This window comes from Haliotis cracherodii, unplaced genomic scaffold, assembly GCF_022045235.1.
Source record: "Haliotis cracherodii isolate W230 unplaced genomic scaffold, xgHalCrac1.p SCAF_6, whole genome shotgun sequence".
NCBI lineage: Eukaryota > Metazoa > Mollusca > Gastropoda > Lepetellida > Haliotidae > Haliotis > Haliotis cracherodii.
Window position 1 is genome coordinate 28,155,529 of NW_027266319.1, and position 15,362 is coordinate 28,170,890.

General features: G+C 40.5%; 1 protein-coding gene across 2 annotated transcripts; it reads right to left on the reverse strand.

Moving 5' to 3' along the window:
• Nucleotides 1-10,463: 10,463 nt before the first annotated feature.
• LOC139445727 (uncharacterized) lies at nt 10,464-14,889 on the reverse strand. 2 transcript variants are annotated; one of them, XM_071226933.1, is made up of 3 exons: nt 14,797-14,889; nt 11,958-14,017; nt 10,464-10,713 (listed from the first exon to the last, which is right to left on the reverse strand). In XM_071226933.1, exons 2-3 carry the CDS (start codon nt 13,990-13,992, stop codon nt 10,565-10,567), a joined length of 2,184 nt encoding a protein of 727 aa, XP_071083034.1. In that variant the 5' UTR covers nt 13,993-14,017; nt 14,797-14,889; the 3' UTR covers nt 10,464-10,564. The 2 variants fall into 2 exon arrangements, with proteins under 2 accessions (XP_071083034.1, XP_071083033.1); XM_071226932.1 differs by having other exon boundaries at nt 14,802-14,885.
• Between the last annotated feature and the right edge of the window lie 473 nt (nt 14,890-15,362).

Here is a 15,362-nt window from a genome sequence, read left to right on the forward strand (position 1 = left end):
TGCTGACCATTCCAAAGTTGTATCGCCTTTCCTTCATGTAAGTTATATACCAGCGTGTTACATGTAGGTTCATGCGGAGGAAACGTCCGAAGCGGCACAGAACGTAGGAGAACCCAATTGTCAGTAAAATGATAAAATATAAAACCTAGCAAATTTGAAAATTAGGCTACAAAAAAAACATTGCTCTCGCTGTCAGTTGACAATGCATTTGTTTAAAAACTAAAGTCCATTTGTTTGCAAACAACTCTCGCAATGCAATTTAATTTTGATTTTCTTACAGAAACTATCACACATATCTTCACACCACGATTAAGTGGTATTCAAGGTGAAATATTCACGTGAACCGTGTGACGCACAACCTGAGAAGGGATGTATCAAGGTGTTTCTGTTCAAATAATGTTTTCTTATCAACTGACCTAACATAAATGATCAAACGTGCTCCATTCATTCAATATTTGGCAAGAAATGACATATGTTCTCTTCTATGGAAACTCATTGAAAATGTTTCCACTGACGCGTACAGCGTTCTAAATGAGCAAACACCACAACATGGACAGATCAGAATATTTAAGCGAAGTGACTTACGCTTTGAGGACAAAAGACGCATCAACAGCCACTGTTTTATTCGACTATTTAACGTTACAAAAACATCACTTGAAAAAAGAGGAAGTAAGAAATATAAGGAAACAAAAAGTGAAACATAAAAAGTAGCCAGTTCCTGGGTCTACATATCATCAATTCTGAGTCACTCGGGTGAATGAGAGAGCTCAGCATTATTCCGGACGTAAAATGTTAAAATTGCAGAATAATCAATCAATGTAGTTTAACTATGTGCTGCTTGTTGATCAGTTCGGGAAACACGCGTCTACAGGTAATTGATGGGTGATGACACTGGAAACCCTGGATCTGCCTATGCCTCTGCTTGCTACACAATAATATAAAATATAATTTCCGACGCTAGTTTGTCAGTTTTTGCTGACTGTGTCGTTAAACAAAATTCAACATAATATACCACACATAACTTCACGTACAAAAGAATAATTGTGGATACCCTATCTTGTGTAAACGGTACAATTATAATAGCTTTTCGTGACAGGGTTGGTTGGTTTATTGTTTAACGCAGCAGTATTCCAGCTATATGACGGCGGTCCGTAAATAATCGAGTCTGGACCAGACAATCCAGTGATTGATATCATGAGCATCGATCCACGTAGTTGGGATTGATGACATGCATCAACCAAGTCAGCGAGCCTGACCACCCAATCCCGTTAGTCGCCTTTTACTCGTCACGGGTTCAAGTTTTACACATGGTTCTTATTATTGACCATAAGAGTGAAATGTTCAGAGGAGATAATGCCGGACTGCACGTTTCACTCTTGCCTATGAATACATTACATTACCACTTTCACATGGCTGTCCAAATCGCCAAACATTAACTCCACAGAACATTTGGGCTAGCTAGGACCCAAAGCCTTCTTGAGCCATGCCGGGACGATGCGGATCAGTTTGGGGGTCACGTAGTGGTCTCAATAGCTACCGAGAACAAGGCCCATTTGTGAACTGACATCATCACTGCTTGAACTTTTATTGACTTATTTACAGTTACTAACATTCTCACATTCAGGCCATCATTTTCATGTGAGACGTGTTAGCAATGGGTGGGGCAGAAAAATCGCACCTTTTCGCAAACATCTGATGTCATCACTACTTTTCACAGTTATTCATGAACACTTGATATGGTCGCACTCTTAGAATGGACACGGGTGTCACTTTTTATTTCCATGTTGTAATTTTAGCGGTTACACTGTGTAACACTCACGCACATTAATTTAATTTATCAGGGAATGGTATTGGCGTTTGCTGTATACGATGGCTGGCTGAAAAGTTCCAAGCCTAAGTGGGATATCTCAATCGGATTGAAACAAACTTTTGCCACCAACAAGTACAATCATTTAATGAATCATAGACATAAGACATAATAGTGTTATTATTGTCTTTGTACCCGACCATCTTGTGAACCCACCCATTAAATTAACCTGAAGTGGACAAAACAGGCTATAGGGCAGTCATTAAGTATCTGCAACTGAAAGGACTAACTCCATCACAGGTACATGGTGACATGGTCTCCGCTTTAGGGGATGATGTCCCTTCCTTTTTCACTGTAAAGAAGTGGGCTGCGGAATTCAAGCGTGGCAGAGAGAGCCTTGACGATGACCCGCGTCCAGGAAGGCCTTCAACAGCAACCATTCCGGAAAACATTACCCGGATGCATGACATGGTGATGGCTGATCGACGATTTACCACTAGACATATTGTCAGTGTTGTGGGCACCTCTCATGGGAGGGTTGAGCACATTATCACCAACGAGTTGGGAATGACAAACGTTTCTGCAAGATGGGTGCCAAAGCTCTTGACAGCCGATCAGAAACGTGTCAGACTCCTGACGTCCCGTGACAATTTATGCCGTTTTGAAGCATTTCCCGATGTTTTTTTGGCCCTATTTGTAACCATGGATGAGACCTGGATTCATCACTTTCAGCCAGAAACCAAAATTCAGTCTAAACAATGGAAGCATCCTGAATCACCAGCCTCCCCAAAAAGCCAAGTCGGTTCCTTATGCTGGAAAGGTGATGGCTTCAGTCTTTTGGGATTCCAAGGGTATTCTGCTGATTGACTATCTTGAAAAAGGCCAGACTATCAATGGAAGATATTATGCTGACCTACTGAGACAGTTGCGTGAAGCTATCAAAGCTAAGCGACGGGGAATGCTCACTAAAGGGGTCCTGTTCCACCAAGACAATGCTCCTGTTCACAAATCGGTGGTTGCCATGTCAGCGATCCATGATTGTGGCTTCCCCCTTATTCACCCGATTTGGCCCCGTCAGACTTCCACCTGTTTCCCAAAATGTAAAAGGAACTAGCCGGTCGCCATTTTCCTGGTAATGATGACGTCATTTCCGCTGTGAATGACTTTTTTAGGGTGGCTGAAGAAAATTTCTTCTTGACCGGCATCCAGGCCTTGTAGCATTGCTGGCAAAAGTGTGTTAACCTGGAAGGGGACTATGTGGAGAAATAAATGAAAACCATCCACTTGGTACGGGTCTTTCGCAGTTAGGCTTGGAACTTTTCAGCCAGCCCTCGTATTACAAGATACATATGGAGCAATGCCTTTGATCCCGTTTATGACGTGTATAACATGTATAACAGTGATTGGTGATTAATGAACTGTTATAAAAATATCGAGCAATTAAATTTGGAGAAGCGACATCTGATGTGGACATGGCAAACGTTGAATTACGAATTGTTGTATAAGAGATCCAATTACTGCATTTTTTAAGATACCACATAATCCCCAAATCATTAACGATGCATCCAACAATGGGTATACATACAATGAACAACATTAGTAATCTATGTTAAAATAGAAAACATGTAAGTCTCCTAAAAGCAAGGCTTGACCAACTTACTGGTACATTAGCATCAAATAGGATTATCAATATGGTCTAATCAATGTATTGATGTACGTGGGGAGACCTGGCCAGCTTACATGTGTAATAATATACAAAGCAATATGTCATCAGGTCGGATCGTGACCAGTGAAGATCCGGGGTAGAATAGATCTTCAGCAGCCCATGCTTGCCGTAAAAGGCGACTATGCTTGTCGTAAGAGGCAACTAACGGGATCGGATGGTCAGGCTCGCAAACATTGTATCCCAATTGCGTGGATCAATGCTCATGATATCAGTCATATATAATGAAACACTGAACATTGAACCATATATGTAATCCTGACTCAGGACACCTCACATATGAAGTCAGGATTTGTGCGAGTCAGTGTGTTTGGTTTAACGCCGTTTTGAACAGTATTCCAGTTATATCACGGCGTGCCACCTAGACGTGGGAGGAAAGCCCATAGTGATGCAGGTTTCAAACGTTTATCACCTTGGTGAAACCCACAAGCACGGATGTTTTCAATGGACCTAACTCTTCGCTGTGAATTGCTGCGCCTTAGACGACTGGGCCACCCATGGACTCAAATCAGAATTTGATCAACTACTGTTTATGCAACATTGCGAGGGCACCTTTTTAAAACGACGTCCAAGCTAATACTTGATTATCTGTTATTCTATGCAATGAACCAATGACTTGCATGCACAAAACATGATAATGATGTATGATGAAACTATTCCATTGTCACAATGGATGTTATGTGTGGATAGTGCTTGAATAGGATCCGACCCGTGAAGATCCGGGGTAGAATAGGTCTTCTACAACCCATGCTTGTCGTAAGAGGCGACTAACGGGATCGGGTGGTCAGGCTCGCTGACTTGCTTGATGCATGTCATCGTATCCCAATTGCGTGGATCGATGGACATGATGTCAATCACTGGATTGTCTGGTCCAGACTCGATTATTTACAAACCGCCTTCATATAGCTGGAATATTGCTGAGCGCGGCGTTAAACAACAAACAAACAAACTGTCGAAAGGATTTTAGATCTTCACAATCACCGGGTGTGACCATGTAGACAGAATCTCGTTAGGGTTTGTGATTTTTACATTTGCCCAATGACCATGGTGAGTATTGTTGGGGATACCAAAGGTGACAGTTTACTATTAGAGGAAATTGGTTGTGAGTACTTATACCATTTGGATAGGATATCTTCAGGATTTTAATCTTTTCTTTCTCTGTGGGTAATCCTTTCACGTTGATGGAAGGAAGTCACTCAACCAGGTCATGACAATGGTTATGCGCAAGGCTCGGAATCGCGAAAAGATCACCAGAGGTGTTGATGGAGGCTGGAATGCAGCATACAGCAGACAGACAGACAGACAATAATTTATTTGCGTCTCACCCATAAGGTACATTGTGCAACATACATATAAATCAAAACATGCTTAAAACGTACGGCCAGTCGTAAAACGACTTATGAGAGACGATATGATCATAAAACCAACTTATATACTAAAATGAATATACATACAATATATACATCATGAATATAAAATAGATCGGCGCTTCAATAAAATATCATAACAGGTTTTGGCCGCGTAAAAGGTGAGATCGGAGCTGGTTAGAGATTAAGAAGATCTGTTCTCAAAACATTATATAGTGGGCATAAAAGTAAGACATGTATCTCGTCCTCCACACAGTCTCTACAGTTAAAACAAAATCGCTCTTCTGCTGGAATATTAGAATAGCGGCCAGTTTCTAACTTTAATGTGGCTACCCCGCATCTAAATTAAGCAAGCGCACTTCTGTGGCAACGACTCAGTGGTTTCTTAACGTAATCTTCCGTATCGTAATGGTGTTTGAAACGCCTGTAGGTTCTCAGTTAATTTCTTCCCCTCGCCCCTTGTATTGACTGTAGCTTGTCCCACCACTTTGTTTTATACTCTGACATCAGTCTTTCTCTTACTGCCGCGGCAAGGGCATTTCCAGTGTAGGCTGCCACCTCGTCTTTGTTTCACTCGGTATTTAAAACCTTGACCATTCACAGGTGCATTTGTCTATGTACAATGAAGTTGTTTGGCGTTCCCAGTATTTATATACAATCTCACTGATTACTTGTTAACTGGTCACTGCAAGTGCCTTAATTATTTAAGTTACAGTGAACTGAGTTTATTCACATGTTAGCTTTCAAAGGTTGTGAAAGATACTTGTAAAATCCTCAGTTGAGTTTGTCACTAACTACTGTGAGCGATTTTGGCATGACTTCTTTGCTTTTATAAACACAGTAACTGCTAAAAGCGGCGTAAAACCATGCTCACTCACAGTAACTGTTAATCCTCTGCATTGTGCTGGCAAATTGGGGATAAACCTATGTCGATCAAACAGACATTTTTTGTAAACTTGAAAAGTGATGATGAATTTTAATATTCATATTATTATAGTTTCTCAAATTGTCAATAAAACTTTGATAAAATTGTGCTACACTCTCTCGAAAATATGTATTGTCTGTGGGTAAGTTTATATGTCACGTCACATCAGCATTTTTTCAGTTATATTGCGGCGAAATAACTGCCACTTTTTGGGACTACATGTAACCTGGCTGCTTTTATATTTCTTATACAGGTGCTTGGCTGCCTCGGTAGTGCATGATCAATTAGAATTTTTATTGTGTAAACAAATCAGTCAGGTTTGCAATAATAGATGAATAAGTTGATAAATTTGGACCGCAGTTACCGATTAACAACTTAAGACATAGAGACAGGTAGTCGATATATAACATACGTTATGGTCCTGTTAAGACGATTGACAGTTAGAACGTTGGAGTAAATGACCCTATATTGTAGGGTCAATCGCTTTTGACAAGTTTAAACTCACTTTAAGGCACATGACAAGTCAAAGCTGGCCGCCCTGATTACGTTCTTATGTTTGACAGCAACTATGCCCGTTGATTCAGAGAAAGATATGATTTTTTACCTTGATCTTATTACAATAAGCGAACATGTCATCTAAGTCCACAGTTTGTTAAATCGTACAAAAATAAATGTGTTAAAAATCAACGTTTTCTTTTATTGAACACAATATTTGAACTGTATTGCTGTAAATAATCTAGCCTGCTGCCTATGTAACTTAAACATATGAATGTATGATCTTCATATGCCACGTCTATTATGACCTCTATTATCCCTGCTGACGCTATCATAATGTTTAATTTCAGTCTGGCACACCAAGCGTGAATAATCATTATACATGTGTTGATAAACCACACTGACGCATATACATTTTTGTAGATATGAAACATTCTAGTTAATCGTAGATACACTGGGCACATATACATAAAAAACTCCGTGACCTATGAATTGGTACCTTGATATGCAACAAGAAAGAATCTTGTTTATTTCCAGGCCATCCTGATCATCGTTTACTCCTATTTCATGCATGGTTAGAGGTAAGATCAAAGGCGCCGCCCAGCATTTATTAGACACCAGACAGGGTTGTCTGTTTCGCTTTGAACCACCATCCCCACCCTGTCGGTAGGGGTTATCTAATCGGTGAACACATAACTGTGTCCAGTCTACCGCGGGGTTTGATGCGGTGTCAGTGTCGAATGGTTTTGTGATAGTTGTGCAAATATGCGTTGTATATCGTATATTTTTGTTACTAACTATCCTCTTATTTGCTAAAAGAAAAGGGATATTACCAACAGTAAGTTAGCCAACTGGAAGATCCACTGCCTGCTACATTCCTTATATAGGCTAAACAGTCCTGTGTGTGTGTGTACTAGACGTAACATCCGAAGACTAATAAAGTCAGTTTTAAGACAGTACAGACTATGGAGCCGAAAGGTAATATGTCCAGAACGCATCTGCTGGGTATAAGAGGATGTCTATGACCTGAAATGTTATAACGTTAGATCGTGAGGACGAAACATTAACGAGCGTTGGGACACTGGTTGTGTCACACCAAGACATGCGGTTTGAAATCAGTCACTGACGTAAGAGATGATGTTAACATACAATTTTGCTTTCATATGAAGCATTATGAGAACTGGGGAGCCAATATGCAAGTATTACACGCATTCACACACGGAAGAAATTTACAGTTGATATTGTATATTTTTCAATCAATCTGACACATGTATATCACAATAGCAAATAAACAAGTCCATGGAAAATGCTTTTTTGCACGTTAATTATTTTTGGCTTTCACTTTGACATTATATATCATAACAGAGTAAGAGAAGGTTTGGGATTCCTCGTGACGGTACTAAAATAACAACTGTTGTTTACTGACCAGAGAGTTTTTATGATACAAACCATTGACAATTAATTTTTTCTCATTTTCCAATGTAGTTCACTTCAAATATTTTCTCTTTTTCTAAACTGTTAAGAAACAATGTTAACATGATCCGAAGGTAATGAGCCTGTTGAATGTTACCCTGTGAGATCTGTATTTCATCGACGGTGTAGGTCGGGTTGAAAAATAAATAATATGCTTAATAGATATAAACCACCATACTTAATTGTAGGGGGGGGGGGGGGGAGTTTAATGTATTACATTATTGAATATAGTAAGGATTTATAGGTATATATGTTGACTACAAATTATAAATGATGTATATATGTAAATACGGATATATCAAATATAATACTAGAACATATGGATTTTGTTACAAAGGGAGAAAGTTTGAAATATAGATAAAATTACTGCCTAATATATTAGTAACGTATAGCTTTGTTAGATGTAAAGCATAGCAGGATATAGTAATATAAACAGTTAGGCTGTTTTTCAGTATGAGGGGCCTACTAAATAAAGGAAAACTGAAGTGAAGCCTAGCTTCAACATTCATATATTTTTATGTTAACATGTTTTATAGCGCTTGTACAAGATACATATTCTCCAGCAAAAAAAATTAAGCATTAAGAAACCTGACAGACACTTTGACGTTCAATCCGTAATCTGTAGGTTTGTCCATAGGGATCGATCTTTCTGAAGCATTGTTTTCACACAACAGCCGATAATCCCTAAGCTTACTCTGCTCCATTCGCCTTATTCAAAACAATTCCGCGAGAGACGTTTCAGCTCTAGTGACCAACTGCGAGAGTAGGCTTCTATCCCGGGAATACCCCTGCCTTCTGGCTTCAAACGACCGAAGCATGCATTTTGTAATCTAGGCTTACATACCCTTACACACACGCACGCACACACATAAATACACATACATAATTTACATACATTTAATCATACATACAGCCATACATACCATGCATACACATAGCCATGTAATCATACGTACATACTGAATAGGAAGCGTGTGTATTGATCTGTTGTCTTAATCACTGACCCATCAAGAGTGTCAGTCGGCATGTATCAAATCTTTATATTGTGGTAACTGTCACACCTGACATATTTGTCTGAATGACACGTCTGACACAAGGGGTGAACCGTTACACAGTAACTCGGGGTAACGATTTTCTGTGCTATAGAATCAAAGTACCGTTGTGCTGCATGTGTATGGAGTACATATATCTCACGATGATGTGTCATTCCTTAACCAGTACGATGTATGGCATAAGTATATACACTTAAAAGTAGACACATGTTAACGATAATAATGACAGAGAGATAAATAAACGCAGGTCGGGTAAGTATTATTACCTTGGTTAATTATAAGTTGCCATTTTTTAAAAAGTTTTTCATAAGATGAAAGAAATGATGGTGCAGAAAAAAGATTAGCAATTAACACTATAATCGTGATGCAAACGCGTTACTTAATACAATCCACAAAGAACAAAATATAGGGCGCCTTTTTACTATTTATTCGTTATATGATATCAATAATTCATTTATGGATACTAAAGAATGGATTTATATCACACATTTGATTTTGTTTTATCACGAAATGTTTATTAATATGGCAAATCGGTTTTTAGATATCAATAACTGAATTGATTATCAAATGATGTACTTTATCATCTAAAAAATAATATATGGTATTGTATCTATAGCCTTCGTCTCACTTAACTTTATGCCCATTTTCGTAACATTTGCATATATAGTCATACTCAGATGATGTCTCTACATATATGTAAGGGCAAGCTTCTTCCCTTTGTTTAATCAGCAGCTGTCCTCCTGGCTATGGATGTGGAACACAGGCTTTAGGGTTACATATGAATCTTGTTATCATTCTTTGTATTTTAATGCGATTTGAATATTATTATTTACTATCGTACTTACTTCATGTTTTAAATGAGACGTTTTATATTTAGATGTCACCACAAATTACAATTATTGCTTGTAAGCTCAACACATTTGACCAGAGACCATATATTATATGATCTGGTAGAACCCTCTCCCTCAAGTGTATCCTCCATGATATAATCTACTCTCATTAATTAAATGCTGCCCTTTCCCAGCGTCACGGCTATAGAGCTGAGACGAAGAGACCCCACCATCATAAAGTAATTAGGGTCCAATAAAAACAATGCTCCACCAAACCTCATAAACATGATCACTGAAAGTCGTACTACAGACGTTTAATGTCAAATCACAAAAAAGCATTTGAATAGCAATAACATTTAACAGGATCATGTATTCTCTTAACACCATCGCAAAACACCATGTAGAAACCACAACAATACTCATAATTTCCAACAAAATCACATCTAAAAATGAGACATCAGCAAGTACATATAATAAAATGTGTATTAACATTTTTCGTCAGGAAATCAAAAAGTTATCTTCTTGTTACCACCTCCAGGTTCAGCTCGACATGGGTCCTCCTTTGGTCAAAAGTTTGTTCCCCCTCTAATGAGTGTGACACGCGTTGCACACGGGTATCACACGCGTGGCGGACGGGTTCAACACGAGTGACCAACGGGGTGCACACGGGTTGCGTAACGCGTTGCCAATGCGTGTAAGGGGGATGAACTTCTTTGATACTAATAGTCTTCACACTTACTGCTTTGGTTTAAGAAAAAATGCCAACCAACAACCCAAACAACCAACTCATAGAAACAAACAAATCTGTTTTCCTGATTTTTGCACCATTTGAAGACTTTTGGTCTCAAGATCGTCACTTTTCTCCTCTCATAGTCTAGGATGAGGAGTCGTGTCACTTGCACCATTTGAACACTTTTGTTCTCAAGACCTTCACTTTTCTCCTATGGAAGTACAGGATGAGTAGGACGATGAGCGCAACCATCAGCAGCAGGATGATGACTATCAGGGCGATCAGACCTCCACTCAGCTCCCTTCTCTCATCTGGAACAGAGAACATATTGTACATGGGCACTGTGCGGAATGGCAAGCCAAACCAGACAACTGACACAATGTTAACAAAACATTAACTTATCATATGTTACATACATCAAAGGTTGTATTTTCCAAACAACTGTGACATAACATTCTATTGTATTGACATCCCACAAGGGTCAATGATGATTGCTTCTTAAGTTGACAAAGTCATGATTTGAAATAAAGACCATATAGACTAAGACAAAACGCTTGGGCATTAACTTTCTACTCAAATCCTCAGGTAGTTTTGATTGGTTCACGTGAACGCTGGTATAACCTACGGTAACACTTCTGTCACCATTTAACTGTCGGATAACAGTAAGGTGGATAACACCTCCATTGCGAGCACTGAACCTCGCACATGGTATGCGAGCATTGAACCTCGCACATGGTATGCGAGCACTGAACCTCACACATGGTATGCGAGCAATGAACCTCACACATGCAATGGGAGAAATAAACCTCACACATGGTATGCGAGAAATAAACCTCACACATGGTATGCGAGAAATAAACCTCTCACATGGTATGCGAGCAATGAATCTCAAACTTAGTATGCCAGTGATGAATCTTGAATCGTATGCTAATGCGTTGGGTGTTACTCTGCTTCGAACAGTATTTCACCCATAACATAGCAATTGGATGAAAACATGCCATTGAAGTGTAAGAATTTGAGTTAAGTACAGAGCAGGGGCAGATGCTGGCAAGCCTGGTATACTAATTCGGGCTAATCTTACTCATCATCAACAGAACAACACAAGGCTGAAGAAGGAACTCTGCACACTGTTATGCAAACTGGTCCGAGACCACTGGAACACAGTACGTTAAACCTGCAAAAACCCTTTCCATATCCGACCCGTGAAGATTCCGGGGTAGAATAGGTCTTCAGCAACCCATGCTTGCCGTAAAAGGTGACCATGCTTGTCGTAAAAGGCGACTAACGGGATCGGGTGGTCAGGCTCGCTGACTTGGTTGATGCATGTCATCGATCCCAATTGCGTGGATCGATGCTCATGATATTAATCACTGGATTGTCTGGTCCAGACTCGATTATTTGCCAACCGCTGTCATATAGCTGGAATATTGCTGAGTGCGGCGTTAAACAACAAACCAACCAACCTTTCCATATCCAATAGAAAATCTCTGCATAAAGCAGAGTCAGTTGTATAAGGTTATTATGGAAAATGATGTGATGCCTACAGAACACTTACCATCAAGAGGAAATTCAAAGGCTGTGTAGTCTCCGCACACTGGATATCCAGGAGGGCTGTAGGGGAGTTTAGATGTCGACTCGTCCACCAGCACCGCTAGACCATTGGTGTTGTGAATATCTACCATAGATTGGAGGTACCAAAGTCCCAGGTTATCGGCCTTGAACCTTAAAACGACATATCCACCAGATGGTACTACAACTGTGTCCTTGAGAGGAGGGATCCGGGGATTGATTTCCGAAGCTTGCCAGTACTGCCCTGGTCTCCACCTCGCCTTATTGCAGTATATGTCCTCGCACTCAACATCGTCATTATCATTCAACACTTCACCAGAATAACTTTGGTATTCTGGAAAGCCCTGATGCGCAACGTAGAAGGAATGGCCGTGAAGATGAACTGGATGGGAAGCCCCCTTCCCTGAACCCTTATTCAGCAGGATCATCTCAACGATGTCCCCTTCGTTGATGTAGACAGTATGCATGCAATAACACGGGGTTCTGTCAGGACTGCAAGGTTCATTACACTCTATGTTAACCTGCGAACGCTGTGTTAGTGCTGACACCGTGGGTGGGAGAAACCGAATGCCGTTCACAGATCCAGGGTTGGTGTCAATTCCAGGGAAGGCAAAGTTGAGGAAGAGCCTTTTGGGGTAACGCTCTTTGACAATTTCATCTCTATTGGGATCAATAGCATATCCATTAGCATCATTTAAAGTAATGCATGTCAAGTTGGGCATTCTGGAGAAATATTTGAATGGGCAGTTAAATACCCTGCAGTGTAAAATTCCTCTCGGATTACAAGGGTGGTCTGGTATGCTTAAAGATTTGTTTAGTTCCACGTTATCATATTGTAAAATGGCTTCGGCAATATGACGAACAGGTACATTGACTTCAAGGGTCTCGGCAATTATTGTGTATTCAGTTACATTGAAAGGATTTGAAGCGTTGAGTAAAACGTCAACTCGTTCACCGGCCTGGATAATAAACGAATCCACTTCAATTCGCTGCAGGTCTTGTCCGTCCGTTGCTATGACAGTGAGGGTATGACCAGGGACATATACTCGGAATGGGTACACCGTGGCAGCGTTGATGACTCTAAACCTGTAAACCATCCCCTCTGTGACAGCAAACCTTGTAAGAGGAGCTCCATTATGCCGACCCGTTATCGGATCGTAGAACCTGCCCCGTCCATTGATCAACCCACTGTGGAATTCAAAATTACCAAATTTGGTGTTGTCCGATGATCGTGTTTGCTCATATTTAGAACAGTTGGCGGAAGTGGAACAGGAATACGCTGAAGTGACACCCTTCAGATACACCGTTTCAGGATCCAGATCATGATTCCAGTCCTGCAGAAGCATGACATGCTCGGGTACATACACCTCCTGTTTCCTCTTCACAATGAGAGGCCCGTACAGACCCAACCCTGTCTGTCCTGAAATCTGGGAATGGTAATAGTGGGTTCCTGCAGGATTTGCCTTGAATTTATACTTAAATGTTACTCCCGGAAGTATGGGGCATTGGGTGATATAGGGCACCCCGTCCATCCATGGACTATTTTTCTGGTGGATGCCATGAAAATGAACGGAAACACTGTCAGCGTGGAGTCTATTAGTAAAGAGCACCTCCACCTCCTGTCCTTCATAAACAACGATGGGAGGCCCAGGGAAGTGTTCCTTTGAAGCTGAATCAGACATTAGGTCGTGGATGCTGATAACAAATCTGGCCTGCTCGCCATCAGTGGTGATAATTCGCTTGGCCACGGTGTCGTTTATGGGCATGGCCGCTGTGTCATTTATGGGCAAACCGGTTGTGGCATTGTAATACGTTGCATCATCGTAATAATAAAGACTCCCATTGCGTGGGACTACCCGTTCGTCTCCATCCATCATGGTGAGGCAGGGATCAATTGTAAATACGAAACTGCATAGCGTGCAGTCGGGTGTGCACTCAGGCGAGCACACAGTGTTGGCGTACAGCGGCTGAATCCATGTCCCAACAATCAGACCGAGGAGCAAATAGACGAAGCTTTCCATGTTGTGTCGCTGTGCCCGCCGTCGCCTGGCAAAGAAACATGGTGACATATTATTACTCAAACCTGTCACCCGACTGTGTTGAGATATATGATAAACGCATGTCTAACCACATAGACGACACGGTACTGGTCCTAGTATTGGTGTGGCTACACTACCGCTACCACTATTACTGATACGTGATGCATATCTGCCCATGAATCTACACGTTCTAATATTGTATCACAACTACTACCTTCAATACCTATAATTTTCATGTGGCTACAAACTTATGCATGCATGGACACTTCATTGTTACTCCTATCGTTACTATTGATAGTACTGACATTACATCTACAAATACCACTACTATCTACCATTTCTCTCATTTCGGGTCTCTCCCACATTGAATTGACCCACCGTAATATATCACCTAATATCTCCCCTATAACCACCTTCACGCCAATTCTACTATTTCCAAACTGTCAATCACAGGATTGTCTGGTCCAGAGTCGATTATTTACAGACCGCCGTCATATAGCTGGAATATTGCTGAGTGCGGCGTTAAACAACAAACAAACAAACATTTCCAAAACGAAAACCTTTCCTCAATCCGTATTTTATGTACAACAGCAATACAAATAACTTTATATTAGTTCCAATCTTCTTTCGTTTCTTATACAATCCCAAAACACTACTTGGATACTATAACATGGAGAAAACACTCTCGTGTATCAATAAACATGAATCAGTTGAACTCATCTAATTTGTGATAAAGATGTGGAAAATGTTTCAAACACAGAGTAATAAATGATCAAGAAGAGTTACCTTACGCCATATTGCTTTCCAGCAGGTGAATACTCCCTTGCTGGTGGGGGTGGTTTGACGGGTTATTTAGAGAAGCGCTATACCCGTACGCCTCATGACTAACCTGGCTGCATGCATAATTCACGCAAGTCTTTACAGCCTCAATGCTGCCTTTCATCGACTTTCAAGGTACACCTTGAGATCCGGGTAGTGTTGACGGGATTCACAAATGCAGGCTAACAATGCTCCGGTCCGGGTTGCTGGCGCATGAACGATATTTGCTGAGTGTTTGTATTCCGACCATTATATGTTATTATAAAGCTGATCTCCCACACGTTCAACTCACGTCGCATTACATAGGAAACCAGTCCGTAAATTTGGACAACATTCTTTATTCATTTGTTTAAATCTGACATTAACGACACAAGGCAAGTATGAAACTCGAACACGTGCATTGTATTGAATGTCTTTACGAATGCTAAAGCCATGGGGTCTGTTGTTAGATTACACAGTTTTTCGAAACATTGCTTTGCCATAACTGAGCGATGTTTGAGGGTAAAATAAATATTGACTCCCGTTAGCCCGAA